We start from the raw sequence: 26,133 nt of genomic DNA on the forward strand, positions 1-26,133 counted from the left end.
CCTGCCAAGTCTATTTTGAACATTTTCTGGCAAAGGACTCTGGCTCAACTAGGTCACATGCTTGCCCCTAGAACTATCACTAAGCCCCAGGGATGTTGACTTATGTTCCTGGGGTCAGTACAGCAGAAATGTTACAAGAAAAAGAGGGAGATAAAAGCTGGGCAGAGACAGGAGCTACCATAAGACCTAGAACAAGGAGTTGTAAGGATTAAATGAAATGACGGCTATGAAATATTTCAGACGATTTCTTTCTAGTAGTAAGCATGAATAAACGGTAGCTATTATTAACTCACCTGACCGTGATGAGTTTAGCAGTTAATCCCTCCTCCTGGATGCACCATACTTTAATCTTAGCCAAGTTCTGAAAACTGAAAAAGACAAACTGACATCCATTCAACTTAGAAGGCTATTTATTGAAATAATACAATGATGTTACAAGGATCCATTTCATGTTGCTTAGGAAGCTGGGTGTTCCTAAGTGCATGGTGCCTGGTTGCTGGAACTAGAGAATCCTCTGTTCAATCAACCACACATACCACGGACACTCTGGGCTCCTTCTCTGTCAATGCTGATGTGCTGAGATTCAGAGACTGGTTGGATCTAGGCCAAGTTCCACACAAAAACCAGTGGTTTTCTTTGAGTCTTCTGGACCTAAGTCTTTACAAACTTTCATAGAAGTAGGATAGCACTCAACTGGTTACAATTTATGTCATTCTTGCAAATAGTCCACTAGGGGGATCCCCAAATACTCAGCAGCAAATTATTCTTAATAAGCATGATGGCCATGGTGGGGAGGAGGGGCAGTGGCGGGAGTCTGTATAGAATTACCCATTGTCAAACTATGTATCAGACAACACATGGTCTTGGCACTGTGTGTGTGAGCGCGCGCGCGCGTGTGTGTGTGTGTGTGTGTGTGTGTGTGTGTGTGTTAAGCATGGAACATCGCAAACAAGGTATTTTTGAATGGTTAAAGTCTTGGAAGGGCAGATTCCCATCTTGTTCCACTTGTGATGGACTCATTGGGCTAGACATCACACATTTCAGCCCCCATGCACATTTTTCCTGCAAAGAATTATGAAGAGTATTTGGGAGCTACCTCCTGTTGTCCAGGATGAGATAAGGATAATGGATCCTGCTACTTGGCATGCAAAGAAGGCAAGAGGAAATGTTTACCATCAACATCACCCATATCATTCCTCTCCAGGATTCATCAGGGTGGGAAAATTTACTTGGGAAAGGCTGTTGTGTCAAAGGGGTCAAGGTCCACAGTTGCTTCCAAATTTATCTCCACTGTTGGCACCTTTAGGATACTCCATGGGAGGCATGAGAGAACATTAGGATTGGGTTGGGCTACTGATGCTGATCTCATGCCTTACTGATGGAAGAGCAGCAGAGAACTAAAGAAGGTGAATTTTTCATAATGAAGTATTTCCTTGGCACACAAAATGGGTCATCGCATCGGTTCTCAAAACTGATTTAAAGACAAGATTTTATGACAATGGGTAATTATATTTATATTCTCCACAGTAAAATTAACTTGGGGAAATTTTTTCCTCTTTAGTTTTGTGCTGTTTTCCCATTGGTTTAATAATAGGAAGCTTGGGCAGCGCTTTCTCATGGGAGTGTGATAAAAAAAAAAAAAAACCACAGTAAGAGGACTTAACAGGTCTATGAAACTGACATATGATAGTTGAATGTATAAATATTACACTTGAGAAAAGGAAAAAAAGTCACCAGCAGTTGAACTATTCACAGTTTTTGTTAACATTTCGGTATGTAAACTTCCAACAAGCTGTTCTGAGTATGTCTGTGACAAATCTGCCTCTGTATTTTGCTGCCTCTTATGCTTTTATGAATTCCTAGAGTATCCGAGTGCTCATTAGTTTGTGCATCTGATTTATTTTAAAATTTACATTAAAGCCCTCTGAATTCCCAAATACCTTTTCAGTGGCTAGACCACAGGGCCAAAGATCCAGGAGACCTGCTTTCTCCACCCAGCTTTGCCATTATAGGCTGTATCACACTGTGCAAACCACTTCACATCTTTGGCTTTTGGTTTCTTCATCTGTACAATGAAGTGGTTGGACCAGCTGATCTCATTCTTTGAATGTTGGATTCCGGGAGGTGGAATTGGTTTCCATGGTGAATTTAATGTAAGAGCTGCAGTTGAATGCAGTTGTCAAGCAATTTTAAAAGTAAGTTTTGGTCATTACTGCAGGAGCTTTATTAAAAAAGGTTGTAAACACAGAGTTACAAGTCAAACTGTTCAAAGCTGATGATCTCCTGCATACATATATTCAAAAGCTTTATAAAGTCCAATACATAGGCGTATCTTTTCCAATTGGTTATATATGATGTTTGTAGTTGTTTTTACAAAAGTCTATAATCAGATTTGAGAATGTGGCTTCTATTTATTTAAAAAAAAACATTGTCACTAGCACAGAGCTCTCTTCACACACACACACACACACACACACACACAGCCATTACATTCTCAAGCTTCCTCTCTAGTAAGAATCCTCAGATACTAAATAAGAACAATATTTTAGCTAAAATGTTCTGCACATTTCTTAATTTCAGGGCTTCTACAGTTTATTTCGTGCGTGAATTCTCTGGTGTTTAGTTAGTGCTGAACTTCTACTGAAGTTTTTCCCACATTCCTTACAAGCATAGGGTTTTTCTCCAGTATGAATTCTCTGATGATCATGAAGATTGGTTTTCTTTCGAAAGGCTCGCCCACATTCATTACATTCATAGGGTTTTTCTCCAGTATGAGTTCTCTCATGCTGAATGAGGGATGAACTTTGACTGAAGGCTTTCCCACAGTCAATACATTCATAGGGTTTCTCTCCAGTGTGGGTTCTCTCATGCTGAGTAAGTGATGAGCGCCGACTGAAGGCTTCTCCACATTCGTTACATTCATAGGGTTTTTCTCCAGTATGAATTCTGTGATGCTCTATGAAGCTTGTACTCCTTTTGAAAGCTTTTCCACATACATTACACTGATAGGGTTTCTCTCCAGGATGAGAAATAGGTTGTTGACTAAAGTTCTGCTCACATTCATAGGGGTTCTGTCCGGTATGGATCCTCTGATGATCAGTAAAGTCAGTAATGAGACTGAAGTCTTCCCCACAGTCATTACAATGATACGATTTCATTTCAGTGACGGTGCTTTCATCTTGAGTAAGAGATGAGCTGTGCTTGAAATCTATGCTATAGTTATTGCTTTGGTAAGGTTTGCCTCTCTTATGAATCCTCATATGTTTATAAAGGGATGGACTCTGACCAAAAGCCCTCCCACATATGCTACATTCAAAAGGCTTCTCTCCCGTATGAGTCCTTTCATGCTGGACGAGGGAAGAACATCGACTAAAGGCTTTCCCACATTCCTTACACTGGAAGGGTTTCTCTCCACTATGTGTGACCTCATGCTGAGTGAGGGACGTGCCATGCCTAAAAGATCTCCCACATAAATTGCATCGATAGGGTTTCTCTCCAGTGTGAATTCTCTGGTGTTGAACAAGGGAGGAGCTGCGCTGGAAGGCTTTCCCACAGAGACTGCACTGGTAAGGCTTCTCTCCCGTGTGAGCATTCTCATGCTGACCAAGGGATGAGCTATGCCTGAAGGCCTTCCCACACACATTACATTCAAAGGGCTTCTCCCCAGTGTGAATTCTCTGATGCTCGGTAAGTTGTGTCTTCCAGAGGAAGGTTTTCCCACAGTCAGTACATTCATGGTGTTTCTTTCCAGGATAAATGCCCTGATCTGTACCATTGGGGAAAGTTCCCTCTCCTTTATGAGTTTTCTCATGTTTAGTAAGCGATGATCTATGAATAAAGGCTTTTCTACATTTGTCACATTTATAAGGTTTCTTTTTCACAAGGATATTATTCTGATTAATTATATCTGAAGTATGTCCCAAACTGCTTCCGAGTGTATCACATTCATTAGGTCTTGAAGGAATGTTCAGTTGTGTAACCAGGACTGTGTTCAATTTAGAGTTTTCACCAAATTTATTTTGCTGGAAGTTTTCTTCTGGTGTGATTATTTTCTTCTGGTTGGATGCATCTGGCCCCAAGTACCTTTTCCAGTTTTCCTGGTGCCTCTCAAACTGGCTACCAACACCCCAAGTGCTTTGGAAGGTGGCATGTGAAAGGCCATCTGTGCTACGGGACCCTGCAGAGACGCTCTCTTGCAGATGTGATGATTTGGCTTCAGGCCTGGTCTTCCAGTCTGAAAAAAAAATCCGAAGTGCAAAAGTCCCCTATTCCCTCCTGCTGAAACAAACTGCTACAGCAGGAATGGGGAAATGAAAGAAATATAAACTATACACGATTCTGTTTTGCAATTAGTCCTATAGTTTGGAGAGAAGACCCACAATGAAGGAAAGGAAGAGTACGGAGAAGTGACAGCGCAGACCGCTGAGCCAGAGGGTATGGTAAGTCTAGAATGAGGAAGCCCCTCTAGGAGGACTGGTTAGGAAGTAAGGGAATAAGTGAGCATGAGAATGTTAAGTACAGACACAAATGGAATAAAACCATGGTCTGTCCTGCAAGATCCTGTATGTTCTTCATGCTTCCTGCCCATTTTATAAATCATCCCCAAATCTGTCTTCCTAATACAGCCAATTCACAATTTCTTTAAAGTCTCCTCTGAGGCTTCAAATCTTCAAATCCTATAGAGAAAATCCACAGCAATTGATGTAATAGAAATCATCCTTTGACATACTTGGAGACCAATTGCTATACTTTATTTATTTTTTTTTTCAATTGCTATACTTTAAAAGCTGAGATAAAGTCTTATGTTAGGAGGCAAATCATCATTGTTTTTATAACTAGGGCTAAGATTTTAGCCTATTGGAGTTCTGGTTCTACACTAATCACCTCTCTTGAGCAAAAAGGATTTTACTTAGCCTAATAAATTGATCTCTAAACCCCTGTTTCAGGGTGCCCAGTGGCTCAGTTATTAAGCATCTGCCTTTGGCTCAGGTCATGATCCCAGGGTCCTGGGATCAAGTCCCACATCGGGCTCCTTGCTCAGTGGGGAGTCTGCTTCTTCCTCTCCCTCTGCCCCTCCCCTGGCTTATGCTCTCTGGTGCTGTCAAACAAATAAATAAAATCTCAAAAAACAAAACAAAACAAAACCCCTGTTTCACCTCAAAATACTAATACTAGGTTTCTTTTTTTTTTTTTTAAGATTTTATTTATTTATTTGACAGAGAGAGACACAGTGAGAGAGGGAACACAATTAGAGGGAGTGGGAGAGGGAGAAGCAGACATCCTGTCGATCAGGGAGCCTGATGCGGGGCTCGATCCCAGGACGCTGGGATCATGACCTGAGCTGAAGGCAGCTGCCTAACGACTGAGCCACCCAGGAGCCTCTAAAATGGTAACTTTTAAAAACTAAGGAGAAGGAAGGTTCTGAGGTGATGGACATGTTCTATATTGAAATGAATTTGGAGTAGATGGGTGAGCGCATTTGTCAAAATCAACTGGATGGTACTTAGAAGAGCTGTGTATCTTACTGTATGCATGTCTTTCTTGAAAAAAAAAAAAACCCCATAAATATTGAACTCTGGTTAATGATACACAGGAATATAGGAGTGAAACTTGTGTTGGCAACTTAGTTGGAAATGCATCAAAAAGTGTGACAGATTTTTTAAAAAGAATCATAGATGGGATAGATGAATATGTGATAAAGCAAATGTAATAATATTTTAACAACTATAGCATCTTGGTGGTAGGTATATGGTGTTCACTGTATAATTTTTTCAACTTCCCATACATTTGAAAATATTCATAAAATGTTAGGAGGGGAAAAAACCAAAAATCAAGGGACCCTAAGCCTCAAAATTCCTTACCCTGGAACAAGACTCAATTCTGATTTTCCAAATGACAGAAAATGCTTTGTATTTCTTCTAGAATACTTCTCAGAGGGATATTCAAGAAATGTTGACATGAATGAATGAGAAAGTTCTCTCCCCAATCACAGGAAAAAACAATCAAGTAATTCCTGACTGCTTTCTATGTGCTCTGTAACACCGAATACATGTGATATACAATAGACTCTTTCTCCAAGAGCCTGAAGTCTTAGAAATAAGAATCAATCTTTTGATAAAAAAGAAAAACCATCAGATGGTATATTTTTAAAATCTGAGCTTGGGCAGTAAAGATTATATAAATGGTATTTGTGATCAGGGAAGGAAGAAATAAATACAGAAATACATAGTAAGCCCATGGATCAAACAGACACCTTGAACTTAAGGAAGAGACAGCTTGGGATAGGTAGAAAGTATCACCTGATTAGGGAAACTGTACACTACTTACAGAAAACATTAAAAAGTTCAACCCAAGTGGAACTTGTTTTAGTGGGAACAGAAAGAGAATACTGGAAGATATGATAGGGGACCTGTAAGTCGAGGGGGAGTTTTTATTTCCTATAACGAGGTATAGGGAGTAACAGCAAGGTTTTGTCAGAGGTAAGTGGTTTATGAAGATGGAGCATTAAAATCCAACATGGTCCACCAAGTGATGAGTAGATAAATAAAAGGTGGTATGTCCATACAATGGAATATTACTCAGCAATACAAAGTATGGAGGTACTAATACATGCTACAACATGAATGAACCCTGAAAATATTATGCTAAGTGAAAGAAGCCAGCCACAAAAGGCTACATATTATATGACTCCATTTACATAAAATATCCAGAAATGGTAATCCATTGAGAGATAAAGATTAATGGGTGCAGGAGTTGTGGGGAATGGAGAGTGACTGCTAATGGGTATGGGGTTTCTTTTGGGGTGTTGAAATGTTCTGTAGTTAGATAATGGTGATGGTTGCACAACTCAGCAAATATCTGAAACACCATAAAACTGTATATTTTAAAAAGGTGAATTTTATGCCATTTAAATTATATCTCAAAAAAACTATGATTTTAAAAATCCAATATTGCTTATAAAAGAAAAGACTGAGCAATTTCAACTGGGAATTGTAGTAATCTCCACGTGGGGCCTAGTTTGAGAGGAAACTAACCTGAACTGCAAGAAGAAGTTAAAACTGACTGGGCTGTTTGGACTGAGGGATTAGAGATCCAGTGGTTTCTAATGGGCAAAGGGAGAAACGAGCAATGGGCAAGGTAGCAAAATGTGCTGGCTGGGGATGAAAGATGATTAATTTAGATTTTAGGTATTTAATTGCATGGGACTTCCACAAGGATGGGTCCTATGAGAAGGGAAAAAAATGACCAGGGTACAAGTAAGGATTATTTCTAGGTCCAAAGTATAGAATAAAGCTCTGTAACTACCACCCTTGTTTGGCGGTAATACAGAAAGAAAAGGGGAGGAGGAGCATCTCCCTCTCGCTTAGGGAGAAAACCAAGCAAAGTCAAAGACCTGAAGCTACAAAGTACTTAGTAAGCCAGGGGACCAGGAAAGGATGATACTCCAGGAACCATGGAGAGGCAACGAAGCAAACTGGCATGAAAACAGGATGGAAGGAAGATGGTACTCCTCCCCAGAGAGGTGTTGCAGGAGTGAGGAAAAGAAGTCTGCAGGCAAGTTATGAAAATTCGGGAGAATCAAAGCCATGGGTACTGTCTACAAGTCTGGGGCCACCGACTGTAAAAGCAGAAAGACAAAACAAGAGGACATGAGAGTTCAATGAATGTCTCAATAAGTAAGAAAATGGATTGCTAATCATGATGGGAGACGGAGGACACCAGAGGAGAAAATCCAGCAGTCGGGTCACAGTATAGGGAGAAATGGTATTCTGTGTAGGACAAAGGGGTACATTTTCCTCTGAGACCTGCCAGCAGCAGGAACACCCTATTGGAGAAGGGAGACACAGGTGTCATCCGGGAGATGGCTCCGTCTCCTCTGCAGGTCTAGGAGTTCCCAAGGCGCCAATATGAAGGTGCTCCCCGCTCTGCCCCGCCCCAGCTGTGCCACTGTGGGCACCGATTCCTGCATGCCTCACTCCCCCTCATTTACCTGGACAGAAAGGTCTTTGGATTTCTCCCTCTGATATCCATGGCTCTTCTCCTTGTTCCAATTTGAAGATCACCTCTGGCTTGGAAACTTGATACCCTGCTCATGGGTAAATACACAAGATTTGGTTGTTTGTGCAAGTGGACAAAGACCCCTCCTACAAGTCAGTACTAGTCCTTGATCTTCAGGAACTCTGAAGGGAAAAAAAAGGTGCAACTTGAGGAGTCATGCAATCAAATGACCTACTTCCAGTTCTGCAAAAGAAAGAACTTTACCTAAAGAGCAGGCTCAGGGAACTATAAAGCTGAGTCCGAAAGAGAAGAAGAAGCTCTAATTGTGAGGCAACCCTGCTTACGGCCACCTGATCTACGAGCCCCACAATCTTAGCACCTGAGAAAGAAAAAACCTGCCAGTAGACAAGATACTGACTCAGTCCTTACCAAGAGAAACCAGGTGGCTATAGTTCTCCAGCATCACATCCCTGTACAAGCGCCTCTGAGCAGGGTCCACGTGGTGCCATTCTTCCTGGGTGAAGTCCACAGCCACATCTTTGAATGTCACTGATTCCTGTAGGATCACATTCCTGTTCAACTAGGGATCCACACCACAAATGTTCCCATGGCAACACTGGGAACATACTTCAGGGATATCAGAAACAGTGATCACACATTTGATATCCTGAGGGGGCAATGTTGGGTTAAATACACTAGCTGCTCACATAATTTTGTAAAGAATCCAGTACGGCAGGCAGGAATGTCATGAGGGGCAACATGTTCTGCAATTCCATATCCCTACTTAGCTATCATGTTTTCTTGGAAAGCCAAGCCTTGTCACACAATCATCAATTCCTCACTGCCCATGCACTTCCTTTGTTACAAAATCCAAATATAATGGGGGGGGGGTAAAAACAATAGCCCTCCTTCACCCCTTTCACCAATTTCACTGTGCTCCCTAGAAATAAGCACTGTAAACAGTTTGGTACATACATGCAAGAGTCCCTACTCCGTGTTTCATTCACACAGAGTCTTGTTTTGTGAAATACCTTACATATGGCTCTACAACTTGCTTTTGGCATTTAACTATGTATCTTGGAGATCCCCCCATAGAGGTACAAATAATTTCACCTTATCCCTTTGAATTGCCTCATAGTACTCCACAGACAACAGTACCATAACATATTCATCGCCTAAAACCAAGAGCACCCCACTGTCCTACGGATGAGATCCAGACATACCCACCACTCACTGGACTCTGGCCAGGCTTCCCTTGCTGATCCCTGAATACATCCAGCTTGTTCCTACCCTGGGGCTTTTATACTTGTCACTCCCTCTTCCCTAGGATCTCCACATGGTGGGAAACTAGTTTCTAGTTACTCAGGTCTCATCTTGAGCACACCCCCTCAGGAAAGTTGTCTTAGCACCTCCCTCTAATTTATTCTCCATCGCATTACCATATTAATATTCCTCCAAACACAGGCACCTCTCACTGCCCGAATCCCTGCCACTTGAACTCAGGAACCAAACACATTCAGGTAAAAAGGACACCTGTACTTTCAACAATAATCTGAGATTAACTTGTTAACCTCTCTGACCCCCATCCCAGCCACCATGAGCTCCACAAGAAGAGGGACTTTATCTTAATCATTTATGTGCCCAGCACAGAGTGGATGCTTAATAAATGCTTGGTGAGGGGGCTGCGCTGAGCCTAGGTGGCTCAGTCGGTTTAGTGTCTGCCTTCAGCTCATGTCATGATCCTGGGGTCCTGGGATCCAGCCTGATGTCAGGCTCCCTGCTCAGCAGGGAGTTTGCTTCTCCCTCTCTAACCCACTCATGCTCTATCACTCTCTCTCTTAAATCATCTTTTAAAAAAAATGGTGAGTGAATAAACTAGTCCCTGTTAGTGGACAATTAGTCCGTATTTTGCTCCTACAAACATTACTCCAATAACTCCTTTCTGTAGCTACAGCTAGTTAGAATGGGAATTGCTAGGTCAAGGTCTTTTCCCGATTCTTACCCCCTGCAATCACTTCTTCCTCACTATCCACTGAACCTAGGCTGGCTAAGATCCCCATGCCTCTCCATCAGTTCCAATACTCATGAACTGAGTTTTGTCTTGTCTTACTAGGCCTTGTTAAGCTATGAGATACTTGTCACCATGCCCTACCTGAAATATTTCCTTTGGTCCTGGTTGGATTTTGATCTCAAAAATGAATACAGTAAAAATATGGTAAAGATAATTACTGTGAAAATGCACTGAAAGCAGAACTGAGTTAACTGGAGCAGTAAGGGAAGGTTACATGGAAGTTTCAGCCTTATTTTGTGTCCCTCTCTCTGTGGGCTCTGCTATAGCTCATCTGGAGCTACTTCAATTTCCTGGGGGGTGTCATTCTCTCCCCACCTTCCCACTTGTCTTTCCTGTGCTAATTCCATTTCACACTTCAGGTCTTGGTTAACAGATCCTCAGTGAAGTCTTCTGATCCCCCACTGGAGGGTCAATCCCTGTATTATGCATTTTGGTCTTTTTTTTTTTTTTGGTATTATGTGTTTTAAGCCATTTTGTACACCTATGACTATTCAAATAAACCCAGTAATCTATTTAATACTTGTTTTCCTAGTTAGACGCTGAGCATTTTATGAGGGCAGAGATTATACCTTTTTTTAACTTGAAAACACAGTGTCCAGCTAGTATATGAGTCACATTGAACTCTGGTTTCCTGACAGAGATGTGAATTCTAGAGAAGACAGAAGTGGGCTCTCCTCCTGTTGAGAAAGGATCATGACCACATCCACACACAACACTGGCTCCTCCATACCGTATTCTTGCTCAGCACTGTGGCTGTGTCCCTGCAGGAACAAGGAAGTGCTGGAATGTGGGAGATTTTTCTGACAGAAATCAGGGATCTGGACTGTGCCAGGGAAGATGACAGGAGACATTCACTAGGTGCCTGGCTTTACCAGATGCACTGTGGCAGAAAGAAATACGCAACTGAAAAACACTGCAGTCCTTGAGTAGGTTCCAGTCTATTTTAAGATGTTTTATTCATTACAGCACAGTATGAGACAGTTCGTAGTAAAGCGAGGTGCCACAGGCCTGCAGAGGACAGAAAATGAGGGAAGGGAGAGAAGATTAAGGCTGGCTCTGTCCTAGGCCTGAAGATGTAAGTACCATTTGAATCGGAGAAGAAAGTGGGAATCCAATCTGGGGACTACCAAGCTTGAAAAGAGAGGCTGGGCTTGGGATGGGAATGGCCAGCAGGGTAAAAGAGGTTGGATCGAGGCAGGCATTTTAAGTCAGGTTGTAAGAAATAACAATTTCTCCCCATTGCCTACTCTGTCCTGTAAACATATAGCCCCTTTGGTTGTCAGCCAACCTGGATTCCTTTGTCTAACTGGTCCCTCCAATCAATTTATTATTATTATTTTTAAATGTTTATTTATTTAAATAATCTCTACACCCAACGTAGGGCTTGAACTCACAACTCAGATCAAGAGTCACATATTCCTCCAACAGAGCCAGCTAGGCATCTCTATTATTTTTAATTAATTATCTCTATACCTACGTGGGGCTCGAACTCATAAGCCCGAGATCAACAGTCCTATGCTCTTCTCAGTGAGCCAGCAGAGGTGCCCCCAGTTTCCCCATATTTAGTACATGGGCTCCTGATTTTCTTCTGCTTCCCCAAACAGACTGCATTCATGGCAGGGAATGCTAACCAGTAAACAAATGTCTAGTTCAATAAATGTCATTTCTTGCCTCAACAGGACAACTACTGGCTTCTGTTCTACTCTTGGTCCCACCAACTCTCTTTCCTACCCACTATGGGAGTCAGTTTTCTAAAATGAAAACCTTTGATCATGTACAAATCAGGCCACCATCACTTCTTACCCGGACTACTGCTACAACCTCCTAACTTCTCTCCTTTTCCACTTATGCCTTGCTCTGAGGTCTGTCTTCCATATATCAACCAGAGTGATCATATTAAAATCTGTCAGATCAATTCACTCCTTTGCTTAAAAATCGCCAACAGGATCTCAGTTCACTCCAAGTAAAAGCCAAAGTCCTCACAGTGGCCTACACATCCCCCCGCCACTCTGTACCCCACTATCTCCCTGACTTCATCTTGAACCTCATCCCTGACCCCCTGCTCTCCCTCCTTCACTTACCCTGCCCCCCCTTCAGATTTCTGGAACACACCAAGCAGGTTTCTGCTCTGGAGCCTTTGTTTTGACTATTCCCTTGACCTGGAAGCTTCTTCCTGCAGATTTGCATGTCATTCCCAACTCACTTGCTCCTGCTCTTTGTTCAAATGTCACCTCATGGGGCGCCTGGGTGGCTCAGTGGGTTGGGCCTCTGCCATGGGCTCAGGTTATGATCTCGGGGTCCTGGGATCGAGTCCCGCATCGGGCTCTCTTCTCGGCAGGGAGCCTGTTTCCTCCTCTCTCTCTGCCTGCCTCTCTGCCTACTTGTGATCTCTCTCTGTCAAATAAATAAATAAAATATTAAAAAATAAATAAATAAATAAATAAATGTCACCTCATCGGAGCAAACTTCCCTGACCACCCTGCATAAAACAGCATCCCACCCTGCACTGTCACTCTGGTTTCCTCTCCTTTTCATAGTCCTTCCCACCTGACATATATTTTCATTTGCTTATAGTATGTATTGCAGAGCCCAATGTAAACTCCAGGAGAGGCTGACTATCATCTATTTTCTTCATGTCTGACTCTTCATTGCCTAGAACAGACCTGGCACATAGTAGGTGTTCCAGAAATATTTAATAAATGCTTTTCTTTTTTTTTTAAGATTTTCTATTTATCTATTTTTGCACATGTGCACGACAGAGCGAGCGTGTGTGCGAAAGCAAGCACGAGAAGGGGAGGGGCAGAGGGAGATGCACACCCTACTCTAAGCAGGAAGCCCGATTCAGGACTTGATCCTTAAGCTGAATACAGATGCTTAACCGACTGAGCCACCCAAGTGCCCAATAAATGTTTCTCTTTAGATTAAAAATTAGATTCCTTCATGTGACCTTCAGAGTCCTTCTTAACCTGGTCCACACCTTACTTCTACTTACTCACCTCTGGCTTCTCCTAACCGTGGACACCATAATTCAGCCTGCAGAAGAGTACAACTTGAAACTAAACACTCTCTTTTGCCTCTGTAAAAATGCTTGGCCTACCCTCTTCTGCCTAGGTAACATTAATTCTCTCAGCAAGACTCTGTAAAGTTCTCTCCTCTGGGGCTCCTCTCCTACCCCCAGGTCTGGGCCAAGTGCCTCACACCTCCCACGACCCTCCTCCCTGGGCCCCCTCCAGCACGCTCATAAGACAATACGTTACATTGTCTGCTACCTATTATTCATTGAGATTCAAAAGGCTCAAGACCTTGTCTAAGGCACCTTTGAATGTCCAGAGGTCAGAATCAGTTTGGTACATAAAAGAGCTTGGTACAATCAAGAGCTTGTAATATTAAACAGGCAAAATGTACTGAGACCCCTGGTGTGAGCGAGCCACTCTGAGAGCTCAACTCGACAGCATTCATCCTCCTTCCAGATATAAATGGACCTCATTATCAACCCCTTTTAAAGATTAAGAAAGTTATCACGAAGTATTAAGTATTTTGCCTTTGTCATGTTGACATAAAAGGTCCAAAGAACTAGAAACAGCATATACGACGTTGAGAAGACTCGATTTCCTGGGCCCATAAAAAGTGGCCCAATGATAATGTGCAATCCCTTGGGTTAATCACGGACCTCCTGGTCCAATCTTCTCATCTATAACATCTCTAGCTGGGTTCCCAGAACTGAAAACTTAAGAGTTAAGAGCAGAAGGGTGAAAGGACACTTCGAGCTCTGCAGAACAACACTTGCAGATATAGAGATACCACCTCCCACTCCAACATGTGCCAACTCCAGAGCAGAAATCTGCTCAAATTCTAACTCAGGAAACTTTGTAACTTAGAAACTTCCCAAAGCTGAAAACCAGAAAATGGTAGCTAGTAAGTAAAAACAATCACATTTATACAAACTACTCCAAGACCAAAGTTAGTTTGCCCAATTAGAACACATTACACTTGCTAAGACAGTGTGGGGTTTTCACTCAAGTATTCTGTGCTTTCTGATACCAGACCAGTAACAGCCTGGTAAACTGGGTTAAGGGCATATCTAACCATTGAGTATGGACAGAAGCCACTATTACTGACAGCCTACACACACACACACACACACACACACACACACACCCCCCACTATTACTGACAGCCTACACACACACACACACACACACACACACACACACACACGCCCCACTTAGGCTAAGGGCATTATCGTCCAGAGCATCTCACCTGGAAACCTGGACCTCATCCTTGTCTCTTCATTTTTCCTTTATGCCCTGGAATCACCAAGAGCCTCAAAAAACATCTCCTACATATAGTCCCTCCCTTTCATGTCTCAAATCCTGCTCAAAACCTCCCCTAGCAATGATACCATTAAGCCAAGGAGTAACTTTCTAGATGCATCCTGATGTGGTAGCCACCAGAAACATGTCACAACTGAGCATCTGTAATGTGGCTAATTCAAACTGGGCTGTGTGACAAGTATAAGTTACACACTGGGTTTCAAAATAGCACCAAAATAAATAAATAAATAAACTATCTCGTTAATAACTTCAAAATGCTGATTCATGTGGAAATATTTCAGTTACATTGGGTTAAATAATATGTATTACCAAAATTAATTTCACCCATTTCTTTCTACATTGTACTACCAGAAAATTTAAAATTATATATGTGGTTTCCATTGTTTTGGGCCATGTTGCTCTACACTGTCCTAGATCTCCACCTCACCCTGTGGATATACTTAGCACCCACCTCAGTGCAAGGAACCCAGGAAATGACTTGAAGGCTGGCAGAACAGACTCTCCACAGAGAAATGTAGAGAAGAGGCTACAGTGAAGAGAGTAGGAAGGGTGAAGCCTGGTGAGGAGCCAAACTGATCTGTGGGACTGTTCGCAGGAGGGAGGAACAACGTGGGCACAGGAAAAAAAAGAAGCAGATCCCCACACCAGGCACCCCAGGCACATGGGATCTGCACTGGCAAGATGAATCCCTGTAACATTCAGCTTTGAAAAACAGAGGGGCCTAACTTTGAACGTTCCTATAATAAGTGGGGCTTAACACATGGGAATTTAATAAAGTTTGTGTTTTTTTTTTAATCTATTTCAGAGAGAGAGCATGCAAGCAGAGCAAAAGACAGCACAAGCTGGGGGAGGGGCGGGGGAGATGGAGAAACGGACTCCCTGAGGAGCAGGGAGCCAGCTGCTCAGCTCAATCTCAGGACCCTGAGACCTGAACAAGAGGCAGACACCCAACTGACTGAGCCACCTGGTGCCCCATGCAACTTAAAAAAAAAAAAAAAATCACTGGGTTCAGCTCTCGAAGGGCCAGATAGGGTGATAGGAAACTGAGTCCCCACTTTTAAAGAGACAGCACAAGGCGCCTAGGTGGCTCAGTGGGTTAAGCCTCTGCCTTCAACTCAGGTCAGGATCTCAGGGGCCTGGGATCGAGTCCCGCATCGGGCTCTCTGCCTGGCAGGGAGCCTGCTTCCTCCTCTCTTCCTGCCTGCCTCTCTGCCTACTTGTGATCTCTGTCAAATAAATAAGTAAAATCTTAAAAAAAAAAAAAAAAAAAAAAGAGGGGCGCCTGGGTGGCTCAGTGGGTTAAAGCCGCTGCCTTCGGCTCAGGTCATGATCCCAGCGTCCTGGGATCGAGCCCCCCCCCCCCCCCCCCCCCCCCCCGCACTGGGCTCTCTGCTCAGCGGGGAGCCTGCTTCCTCCCTTCTCTCTCTGCCTGCCTCTATGCCTACTTGTGATCTGTCTGTCAAATAAATAAATAAAATCTTAAAAAAAAAAGAGAGAGAGACAGCACAACAAACAGCCCCAGAAAAATAACACCACAAAAGGAGCAATTTGAAAAACACCTGGGGTATAGGGGTAAGAGACTTATTTACTAATCTCAGACCATATGCTGGAGGGGCAGGAATCTTTGGGAGACTTCTCTAAGAACAAAAGAGCTGGCAGGTGCCATTTCCCTCCCCTACTCCCCACCCTGAATACACGGGCACCTTTGGGAACCCCTGCAGTGTGAAAACTCTCCACCTAGCTTGCTGACAGTACACCCAGCCCCAGTGCTCTTCTGTGGACTCACCCTACATCCCAGCCTAAGCAGGAGCTTTCCCAGGAGGCTGCAGGCCCTGCCCCACACCAGACCATTAAGGACCTTACAGGCACCATGTGACCCAACACTCACGTTCTCTTGCAGACCCGCCCCCTCCAATATACCCTTGGCCAGAGTTCATCCAAAGCAGTGCCACAAGCCTGGCAGTATGCAAAAAAAATAAAAAAATAAAAAAATAAAAAAAATTAGTATATGTACCAAAAAAACCACAAAACCAGTCAAGGGAGTCACAAAATAAAAGGATAAAAACTGTGACACCTAAAATTTTGGGGGGGAGAAGAGTAAAGAATGGGTTCAAACTCTGGAGACCATCAACTTAATATGGACTGCTATATGTGTAAGATTCTATATACAAACCTAACGGTAACCACAAACCAAAAACCAGTAACAGACATGCCAAAAAAAAAAAAGAAGAAGAAGAGAGAGAGAGAGAGAGAGAGAGAGAGAGGAATGCAAGTGTATCACTAAAGAAAGCCTGTAGAGAGAGAAAAGAGAAAAAGAAGGAGCAAAAGAAGAGCAAAAGAAGGAGAAGAACTACAAAAGTAACCATAAAACAAGTAACAAAATGGCAGTAAGTACATACCTATCAATAATTACTTTGAACATAAATGGACAAAACACTCCGGTCAAAAGACACAGGGTGACAGAATGGAGGAAAAAAATAAGGCCCATCTATATCTTGCCTAAGAGAGACTCATTCCAGACCTAAAGACATGCAGATTTAAAGTGGAAGGATAGGCAAGCATTTATTATGCAAATGGAAGTGAAAAGAAAGCTGGAGTAGCATTACTTATATTGAACAAAATAGCCTTTAAAGCAAAGACTTTAGGGATGCCTGGGTGGCTCAGTCGGTTGAGAGTCTGCCTTTGGCTCAAGTCATGATCCTGGGCTCTTGGGATGGAGTCTGGCAGCTGGCTCCCTGCTCAGCAGGGAGTCTGCTTTTCCCTCTCCCTCTGTCATTCCCCTTGCTTGTGCTCACTTTCTCTCTGTCAAATAAGTAAATAAAAATCTTTTAAAAACATGAAAAACAGGAGCGCCTGGGTGGCTCAGTGGTTTAAAGACTCTGCCTTCGGCTCTGGTCATGGTCTCAAGGTCCTGGGATCAAGCCCCGCATCGGGCTCTCTGCTCAGCGGGGAGCCTCCTTCCCCCTTTCTCTCTGCCTGCCTCTCCGCCTACTTGTGATCTCTCTCTCTGTGTCAAATAAATAAATAAAATCTGAAAAGAAAATAATAAAAAAAACATGAAAAACAAAACAAAACAAAAACTGTAACAAGAGACAAAGAAGGACACTATATTAATCATAAAGGAGATAATGCAACAAGATATAACAATTGTAAACATTCATGCACCCAACATGGGATCCACCAAAATACAAAAAGCAGCTCGTAAAAAACATAAAGGAAGTCTTCAAGAGTAATACAATAATAGCAGAGGATTTTAACACTCCACTTAAATCAATGGATAGATCATCCAAACAGAAAATCAAGTAGGAAACAGAAAATCAAGTAGGAAACAGGAAAATCAATTCAAATGACACACTGGACCAGATGGAGCCAACAGATACATTCAGAACATTCCATCCTGAAACAGCAGAATACACTTTCTTTTCAAGTGCACATGGAACATTCTCCAGAACAGTTCATATGATAGGCCACAAAACAAGTCTGAAGAAATTCAAAAAGAATGAAGGCATACCATGCATCTTTTTCAACCACAACACTATGAAACCACAAGAAAAAATCTGGAAGAAACACAAACATGTGGAGGTTAAATAACATGTTACTAAACAGTGAATGGGTCAACCAAGAAATCAAAGAGGAAATAAAAAAATACATGGAGACAAATGAAAACACAGCAGTCCAAAATCTTTGGGATACAGCGAAAGTGGTTCTAAAGGGACTTTATAGTGATACAGCCTTACAGCTTTCTCTCCAATTCTGCCCCCTTTTCTCACCAATTTTGGACTCCTTGCCCTTACTACAGCATTCTCTTTGTCTTTGTACATCTTATCTGACCACCATGTACTTTCTTCCCTCAGCATTATAGGGAAAATTCCCACTCCCCTTTCTAGAACCAGTTCAATGGTCCCTTCCCTTCTGAAGCTTTTCCAGATCCCTCATCTCCCTGCCTCCCCCTTCACCATTTGGTCCATATCTCTACTTCAGAATAGTATTTTTTTGTTTGTTTTTTAAGTATATATAATTTTTAAAAGATTTTATTTATTTTTTTAAGTAATCTTTACCCCTAACTTGGGCTTGAACTCACGACCCTAAAATCAAGACGTGAATGCTCTACCGACTAAGCCAGCCAGGTGTCCCTAGAACTGTAGCTTTTTGTTTATGTTTTTCTCCTTCAACATTTTCTCAAATTCTTTTTCCAAAAACCAAGCACGGTGGAATTGTCCAGAATCAGCGGAGCAACATAGAAAACTTGCCATGCATGGAGGGTCCTGACAAATAACTTTTAAAAAGTCCTCAGGTGATTCATTATAAAAGAGCAACAGGTAACATTCAGTGAACACTCATCACAGGCCAGGCACCGAGCTCAGTCATTTATGTACACCCTCTCACTAAATTTCCTCAGTGAAGCCCTACTGACATCACAAAGGAAGCAGGCATCTCCGCCTGACTACTTGTGAAATGTGACCCTAGTTAAGAACCACTGCCTGGCATAGAGAAGGTATTCCAAAAATGTCTGCTGAATGAATGAATATAGAGTCTGGATCACTCTTTTTGTTTTTTGAAGATTTTATTTGACAGAGGCAAAGAGCACAAGCAGGAGGAGCGGCAGGCAGAGGGAGAGGGAGAAGCAGACTCCCCAGAGAGAGGGGAGGAACCCAATGAGGGTTCCATCCCAGGACTCTGGGATCCTGACCTGAGCCAAAGGCAGATGCCCAACCGACTGAGCCACCTAGGCGCCCATTCTGGGTCATTCTTACTGAAGGGAAATGAGGAATCATTTTCAGAATCATAAATAATAAATAAATAAATAATATTTTTGTTAAATAAAAAGCAGGGGCAAACACAAAAATGATGATGTTGAGAGCCAAATTCAAAAGCTGGTTCCTCTTAAGTACCAGATAAACAGAAAAACCTCTGGCGTATCTAGTATATAAAAGAAACTGGGGGCTCCTGGGTGGCTCAGTGGGTTAAGCCTCTGCCTTCCGCTCCGGTCATGATCTCAGGGTCCTGGGATCGACACCTGACACCTGCATCGGGCTCTCTGCTGGGCAGGGAGCCTGCTTCCCCTCCCCCTCCCCCGCCCCTGCCTGCCTCTCTGCCTAGTTGTGGTCTTTGTCAAATAAATAAATAAAATTTAGGGAAAAAAAAAGAAAAGAAACAACTGGGGTCCCTGGCTGGCCCAGTCAGTGTAGTGTGTGGCTCTTGATCTCGGGGTTCTGAGTTGGAGCCCCACAATGGGTGTAGAGATTACTTAAAAATAAAAATCTTAAAAAAAAGAAACAACAAAACAAATGACTTTAAAGGGAATAAACAAACCAGTAAAATACACACCAGGTGTTAAGAAATGTGAAAAATCTTAATGAAATGGGTAATTTTTAAAATTTTAAATCACTAATGTTGATATAAAAAAGTAAAAACCTTAATAATTGAGGATGAAATCAACTGTTCCCAAATCATCCCAGCACAGCAGGGAATCTGCTTCTCCTTCTCCCTCTGCTACACCAACCCCCCTTCATGATCTGTCTCAAACAAATGAGTAAAATCTGAAAAACAAAAGTGTTTAAAAAAAAAAAAACAGAAGTTGGGGCTCAGTCAGTTAAGTGTCTGCCTTCAGCTCAGGTCATGATCGCAGGGTCTTGGGATAGAGCCCCACATTGGGCTCTCTGCTCAGCAGGAAGCCTGCTTCTCCCTCTTCCACTCCCCCTGCTTGTGTTCCCTCTCTTGCTGTCTCTCTCTCTGTGTCAAATAAATAAATAAATTATCTTAAAAAAAAGAGGAAGAAAAATCCACATAAAAATTATATGAAATTTAAAATGTTGAAGGGAAAAACATATACAGAGAGAAATGAAGGAAATTCATCACAACAAATAAAGAGGTACTAAAGATCACAAATGACTTTTTTGTACTAAAAAAATCTGTATTATATATATGCTCACATGCTTTGATTAGATAAATAGATAAATATTTAAAGATTTTATTCATTTATTTGAGAGAGCAGTGGGAGGGACAGTGTGGGGGAGAGAGAGAGAGAATATTGAGCGGACTCTGAGCTCCATGGAGCCCAACACATGAGGCTCGATCTCATGACCCTGAGATTGTGACCTAAGTCAAAATCAAGAGTCAGATGCTTAAACAACTGAGCCACCCAGATGCCCCTGAGAAGATATACAAGACATAGAAAAGAGAGGGAAAAAATCAAGTATTTTTTGAAATAGGTCTTAGAAGAACAGGTTTTGACATCCTAACATTGTCTTAAAGACAAAATTTCTTGGGGAGCCTTGGTGGCTCAACTGGTTAAGTATCTGTTGATTTTAGCTCAGGCCCCAATCTTAGGGTTATGAGAGTCAGCCCTACGTCAGGCTTTGTGCTCAGTGTGGAGTCTACTTGAGATTCTCTCTCTCCCTCTGCCCCTCTCCTGCTCACAATCTTTCTCTAAATAAATAAAATCTTAAAAAAAAAAAAGGACAAAGAGTGGCTGCATGGCTCAGTGGTTAAGCATCTGTCTTCGGCTCAGGTCATGATCTCAGGGTCCTGGTATCAAGCCCCACGTGGGGCTCCCTGTTCAGCAGCAGGCCTGTTTCTCTCGCTCCCTCAGCTGTCCCCCTTGCTTGTGCTCTCTCACTCTCTCTCTTGCTCTCTCAAATAAAATCTTTTAAAAAACTAAAAATAAAATTTATAAAAAGGACCAAATTCCTTAAAAGGGATCAGTGAAAGTTATACTGTTTCGCACAATTATTTTATCAGAAAATTAGGGTCACTGTTACTGGAAAAACACAGTTTTTTATTTAAAAAAATTTTTTTTAGATTTTTTTTGTTTATTTATTTGACAGACAGAGATCACAAGTAGGCAGAGAGAGGCAGGCAGAGAGAGCAGGGGGGAAGCAGGCTCCCCGCTGAGCAGAGAGCCCGATGTGGGGCTCGATCCCAGGACCCTGAAATCACGACCTGAGCCAAAAGCAGACACTTAACCCACTGAGCCACCCAGGCGCCCCTGGAAAAACACAGTTTTTGCTAGTTTAGTAGAAAATACACAAAGTACAGAATTACTGCTGGGGTTAAATGGTTAGGACTTTGACACCCACTTACAGAGCGTGTACTTTGGAGAAAGAGATGAAAGCAGACAAACGGCGCTGCCCTAAGGGAGCTAGCTGAAAGCTCAGTACAGACACGGATGGGTAAACAGACAACTCCTTAGGACATAAAAACAGCACTGTGACTGCTGTGCACAGGTGTTGTGCGAACTCACAAAAGGGGAAAGTGTGTCTGGGCTGAGGCCTGAAGCCAGGCTCCAGACAGCTCAGGAGGAGGCTAAGAAAGGGGACCTCTGGACACAGGGAGCTTGAACATTCCCTGACCTGGTTCAGCAAGTGGCTTGGGTGCCCCTGGGGGTCCAGGAGCATCTTGTCTTGAGTCCGGGTGACCCGAGACAGCTTTGGCTGAGCCTGTTCATCCTAATGAGCCTAACCATGGAGCTCTTGGGATCTGGAGTCCATGGAGACCAGGTCCTGGTCCCTCTCTACTTCCGCCCCTTCAAGGTAAACCTGAAATCCATATGCAACTTTTTTCTTCTAAAACTTTCCCCATTTCTTACTGTGGTGGTTTCACCATTTTTTATTCCTAACTAAAAACGTAGTGCATATAACGAAGAGAAAGATACCTAATGTTTACATACAGCTACTAATGATCCTATAGATCCTAAGGATTTTCGGGGTATCCCTCCTCTGCTGCTGTTCCCCTCCATTTTGGAGTCCCTTCAGATATTTGCTCGCCAAATGCCAGAGGAAGGTCCCACCCCTCAAACACCTCTTCATGAGAGCTCTGACTTTCAAATTCTTGCTCCTACATTTCATCACTCACAGCAATCTTTAAAATGAAGAAAAAGTCATCTTAGTTTCCTGCTCAACAACAGTGACTCAAGCTACACCAACCACCCGCAGCTCCCTGAACACACAACACACACATCCTGCTGCTCAGGGCACTCTTCGCCAGACCTGTGCCCCACGGACTCCCTTGCCTCCTGCCAGTCTGCCCAGAGGCCCCATCTCAGTAAGAATAAGGCTTACCTTTACCACGTTATTTAAGCTGTACCCTTATCACAAGCCACCCCCGTCCCCAACTCCCTTACTTTTCTCTACCTTCTTCTCCCCTCTGGTACTGTCAGCTTCTAGGATATTATAAAAGTTACTTACTGCATTTTTCTGTTTCCTCCTTCTAGGACATAAGCCCCATAAAAGCAGAGATTATAAACGTTGTTCACTAATATATCCCAACCACTTAGAAAAATTTCTTAGCACATCACAGGGGTTCAATGGCTATCGGCCGAATGACTAGATAAATGAATGAATTGGGTTACCAGGGCCGCAAAGAAAAACGTCCAAACTCCTTTCTATTCCCATCTCCCCACTGCCTGTGGCCCATACCCACTGTCACACAGGACAACAGTTTCACGAACATGCCCTTTATCTTCTTGCCTCCCAACGTCCCTGATGCACCAAGTCCATCAGTTCTATCTCCACCCCCTTCATTTTCACTTGCTGGACTCTGCTCCTATGCAGAAGTGGCATCTCCGCTGACTGTTTCCCACGGGCAGAATTTCCACTCTCCTCTCTGTACGCACAGCAGCCTCTGGACCTCAGAAACATCACCTGTCCTGTGCTATATACTTCTGCAGGAGGCTACCCCCCTCTCAGTTTACCTCCAGGATAAGCAGTCACATGACTCGATTACTCATCTCTTGCATTCCCTGGAGGGCCAAACTCAGAAAAAAGGAACCTCGACAAAGGGAAATTTCTGATCAAAAAACCCCCTTTGTGGATTCAGTTGTTGTCTTTCCACCAGGGTCATTACCTGCAGCCTGGATTAGGTAATCCAAGGGGACTGTCAGGCCATCCCAAGAGAATGTAACTGAACTAGAGTACTTGGGCAACAAAGTTTTGAAACTGTAGTTTAAAGCAGTCCCTAACAGTCACTGCTCAGAACTCAAATCCACTTTCACCATTAAAAAGGCAACCCCTGGGGCGCCTGGGTGGCTCAGTCATTAAGCGTCTGCCCTCAGCGCAGGTCATGATCCCAGGGTCCTGGGATCAAGACCCGCATCCGGCTCCCTGCTCAGCAGGAAGCCTGCTTCTCCCTCTCCCATTCCCCCTGCTTGTGTTCCCTCTCTGTGTCTGTCAAATAAATAAATGAAATCTTAAAAAAAAAAAAAAAAGGCAACCCCTGGGGCACCTGAGTGGCTCAGTCAGTTAAGCATCTGCCCGCAGCTCACGGCTTGATCCCAGGGTCCTCAGATGGAGCCCTGCCCCAAATCAGGCTCCCTGCTCAGCCACTCCCCCTACTTTACGCATTCTATCAAATAAATAAAATCTTAAAAAATAAATAAAAGAAGAAGAAAAAAAAAAGGCAACCCCTACTGAAAGAATCATCACGCCCATGAGATGTTAAGTGTGTTAAGCAGTCCTAATTCTCACAGCCTGCTGAGGAAGCACTTTATATGGAACTGCACTGATGACCAGTGATTTATTTTCTCTGGCTCATGTCAAACCAAACAACTATCTTGTTCTAGTATTGTTACTTGTTTTACTCCCTAAGGCTCATCTTTATAAAACAAAAACACACAACAAGAAGTAAAACATATAAAGGCATTATATGTTTAATTTACTATAAACTGTTTTATTTTTAAGATTTATTTATTTTAGAGAAAGAGCGCACATGCATGCGAATGGGAAGGGGGCAGAGGAAAAGGAAGAAGCAGAATCTCAAGCAGTCTTTCCACTGAGCATAGAGTCTGACCTCATGACCCTGACTGAGATCATGACCTGAGCTGAAATCAAAAGTCCCATGCTTAAACACCTAGGCCACCCAGGTGCCGCTAATTTACCATAAACTGCTTTTTATATATTACTAATCAGTATTTTTATCTGGATTAAGTTATCTCTATACCCAACGTGGGGCTCAAACTCATAATCCGGAGTTCAAGAGTCACATTCTCAATCAACTGTGCCAGGCAGGCGCCCCTGGATTGATTCTGATAGTCTCACACACTTAGCAACTGGAGTTTGTGATTTTTCCTTAATTCTAAAGAGAGTGTGGATTAAAATACCATCTGAACCTTGTTATATTTTCACACATACTCTAGGTAAATCAGTGCATAACCTCAGAGTTGTGATGCTTCTAGAAAATGCCTCCTCTCTCACAAGAATAAATGAATTAAAAAAACAGCTTCATATTAACGAAGCTGCAGGCTGGACATGTCGGGGTATACGCTATTATATCGTTGTTAAGGTAAAAAACAAGAAAAGCTATGGGACAGGTCCTTCCTGTTCCGTATGTTTTCTTTTTCCCTCCTGGCCCATCTCCAGCCTCTTTCAAGGCAAATCCTGGCCAAGCTTCTTTGGCTCCTACCGTCTCTTTACGGCCCCTGGGTCAGAGGCTGGGGCTGCTCTCTCCTTCCCTAACAGTTACTTCCTTCTCTATAGTTTTCTATCCTGTCACCCTACCCTCTCCATTCCCTGACATAGTTCAAGGAATTGGACTGGCACTCAGGACTCTCAACAGTGACACATTCACACTCAACTCTTCCCGCAGAACCGCACCGCCCGGGTTGCCCCTCCCTACAGTGCGGCCCCTGTTTTGGGACGCCCACTCTCCTCAGCTCTGGATATCCTGGGTTTCGCAGGGCTGGGAGGCTCTGAGGGAATGACCAAGCTAGGAAAGGCTGTCTCACAGGCGGAAAACAATGACTGCTCTAAACACGCCCCGGGGGGCCTGGCTGGTAGGGACGCCCCGGGAAGTGAGGAACCCGCTGCTCACCTGGGGCGCGGCCGTCGGAGGCCTCGGGGCCATTCCTGCCTCGCTGGGGCCGGCTCCCAGACTGGGGCTGGGAAGAGAGGACAGGGCCCACTCACCCGGCTGCAACCGTCGACCCCTCCCCGCTGCGCCGGGCCCGCCTCCGTCCCTCAGCCACTTCTCCCGGAGAGGCTTGGGAAGCTACGCGGACTGCGCCTAGGCCTGTCGTTTCCCGGATACCAAATTAAAGGCTCTCGGCATCCTGGACACCGTCCTCTGGCCACGCCCAGTCCCACCCGCAGGATGGTGGGCGCGGCCGGGCGGATACAAGCCAAACCCGTGGGAGGTGCCGCCTTGACCCGCGCACTCGGAATTACCGCCTCCTGCGGACTCCGGATTTCGCGACGTCGGGCCCAGCCGGAGCTGGGGCCAGCTCCTCCTGCACTCGCTGCAGGTTCAGTCCTCGCCAATTCTGATGTGCGGAGGGACGGCCCAAAGCGGCCTTAGCCGCACTGGGGCCGGACAATGGCCGCAGCGGCGGGGCAGAGCCGGAAGTGCGCCTGCGCACGCGGAGCCTCGGTCCCGCAACTCCGGGGCCGTGGAGAACTACACTTCCCAGAGGCCCCCGCGTGTGGGTCCCGCTTGGGAGGTCGCTGCGCCACACCCGGGGAGCTGCGGTGGGGTGCGCGGTGTGGCTTGGATACTCGTACGTTCATTTATTCCAGTAATAGTCACTGAACACCTCTTCTGTGCTAGGGGCATTTTGCTAGGGGCCGGATTCAGCGGCAGATGGGAAAGGAAAGACCCTACTTTCGGGGAGCTAGTGTGCACCGCTGTGGACGAGGCCAACAATAAAAACGTAAACCTATCAGCAAAATATGTTTCACGTACTACTTCAGCTATAGGAATAGGATAATGAAGGGTGATGAAGTGATCATCACAAGATGC

General features: G+C 43.8%; 1 protein-coding gene across 1 annotated transcript; it reads right to left on the reverse strand.

Moving 5' to 3' along the window:
- Window positions 1-400: 400 nt before the first annotated feature.
- ZFP90 (ZFP90 zinc finger protein) lies at window positions 401-25,803 on the reverse strand. Its single transcript, XM_080828400.1, has 5 exons — window positions 25,563-25,803; window positions 25,210-25,276; window positions 8,428-8,554; window positions 7,991-8,086; window positions 401-4,234 (listed from the first exon to the last, which is right to left on the reverse strand). Exons 2-5 carry the CDS (start codon window positions 25,240-25,242, stop codon window positions 2,586-2,588), a joined length of 1,905 nt encoding a protein of 634 aa, XP_080684526.1. The 5' UTR covers window positions 25,243-25,276; window positions 25,563-25,803; the 3' UTR covers window positions 401-2,585.
- Window positions 25,804-26,133: the final 330 nt, after the last annotated feature.

Source organism: Martes martes (assembly GCF_963455335.1).
Source record: "Martes martes genome assembly, chromosome: 17".
Taxonomy (NCBI): Eukaryota; Metazoa; Chordata; class Mammalia; order Carnivora; family Mustelidae; genus Martes; species Martes martes.

Excerpts from the sequence above, each read along its gene's own strand:
- ZFP90 (XM_080828400.1), bottom strand. The coding sequence starts at position 25,242 with ATGGCCCCGAGGCCTCCGACGGCCGCGCCCCAG. Across the intron at positions 8,555-25,209 it reads CTCCGACGGCCGCGCCCCAG|GAATCAGTGACATTCAAAGA; the intron begins GTGAGCAGCGGG and ends GTGATCCTACAG. Across the intron at positions 4,235-7,990 it reads CCAAAGACCTTTCTGTCCAG|ACTGGAAGACCAGGCCTGAA; the intron begins GTAAATGAGGGG and ends TTTTTTTTTCAG.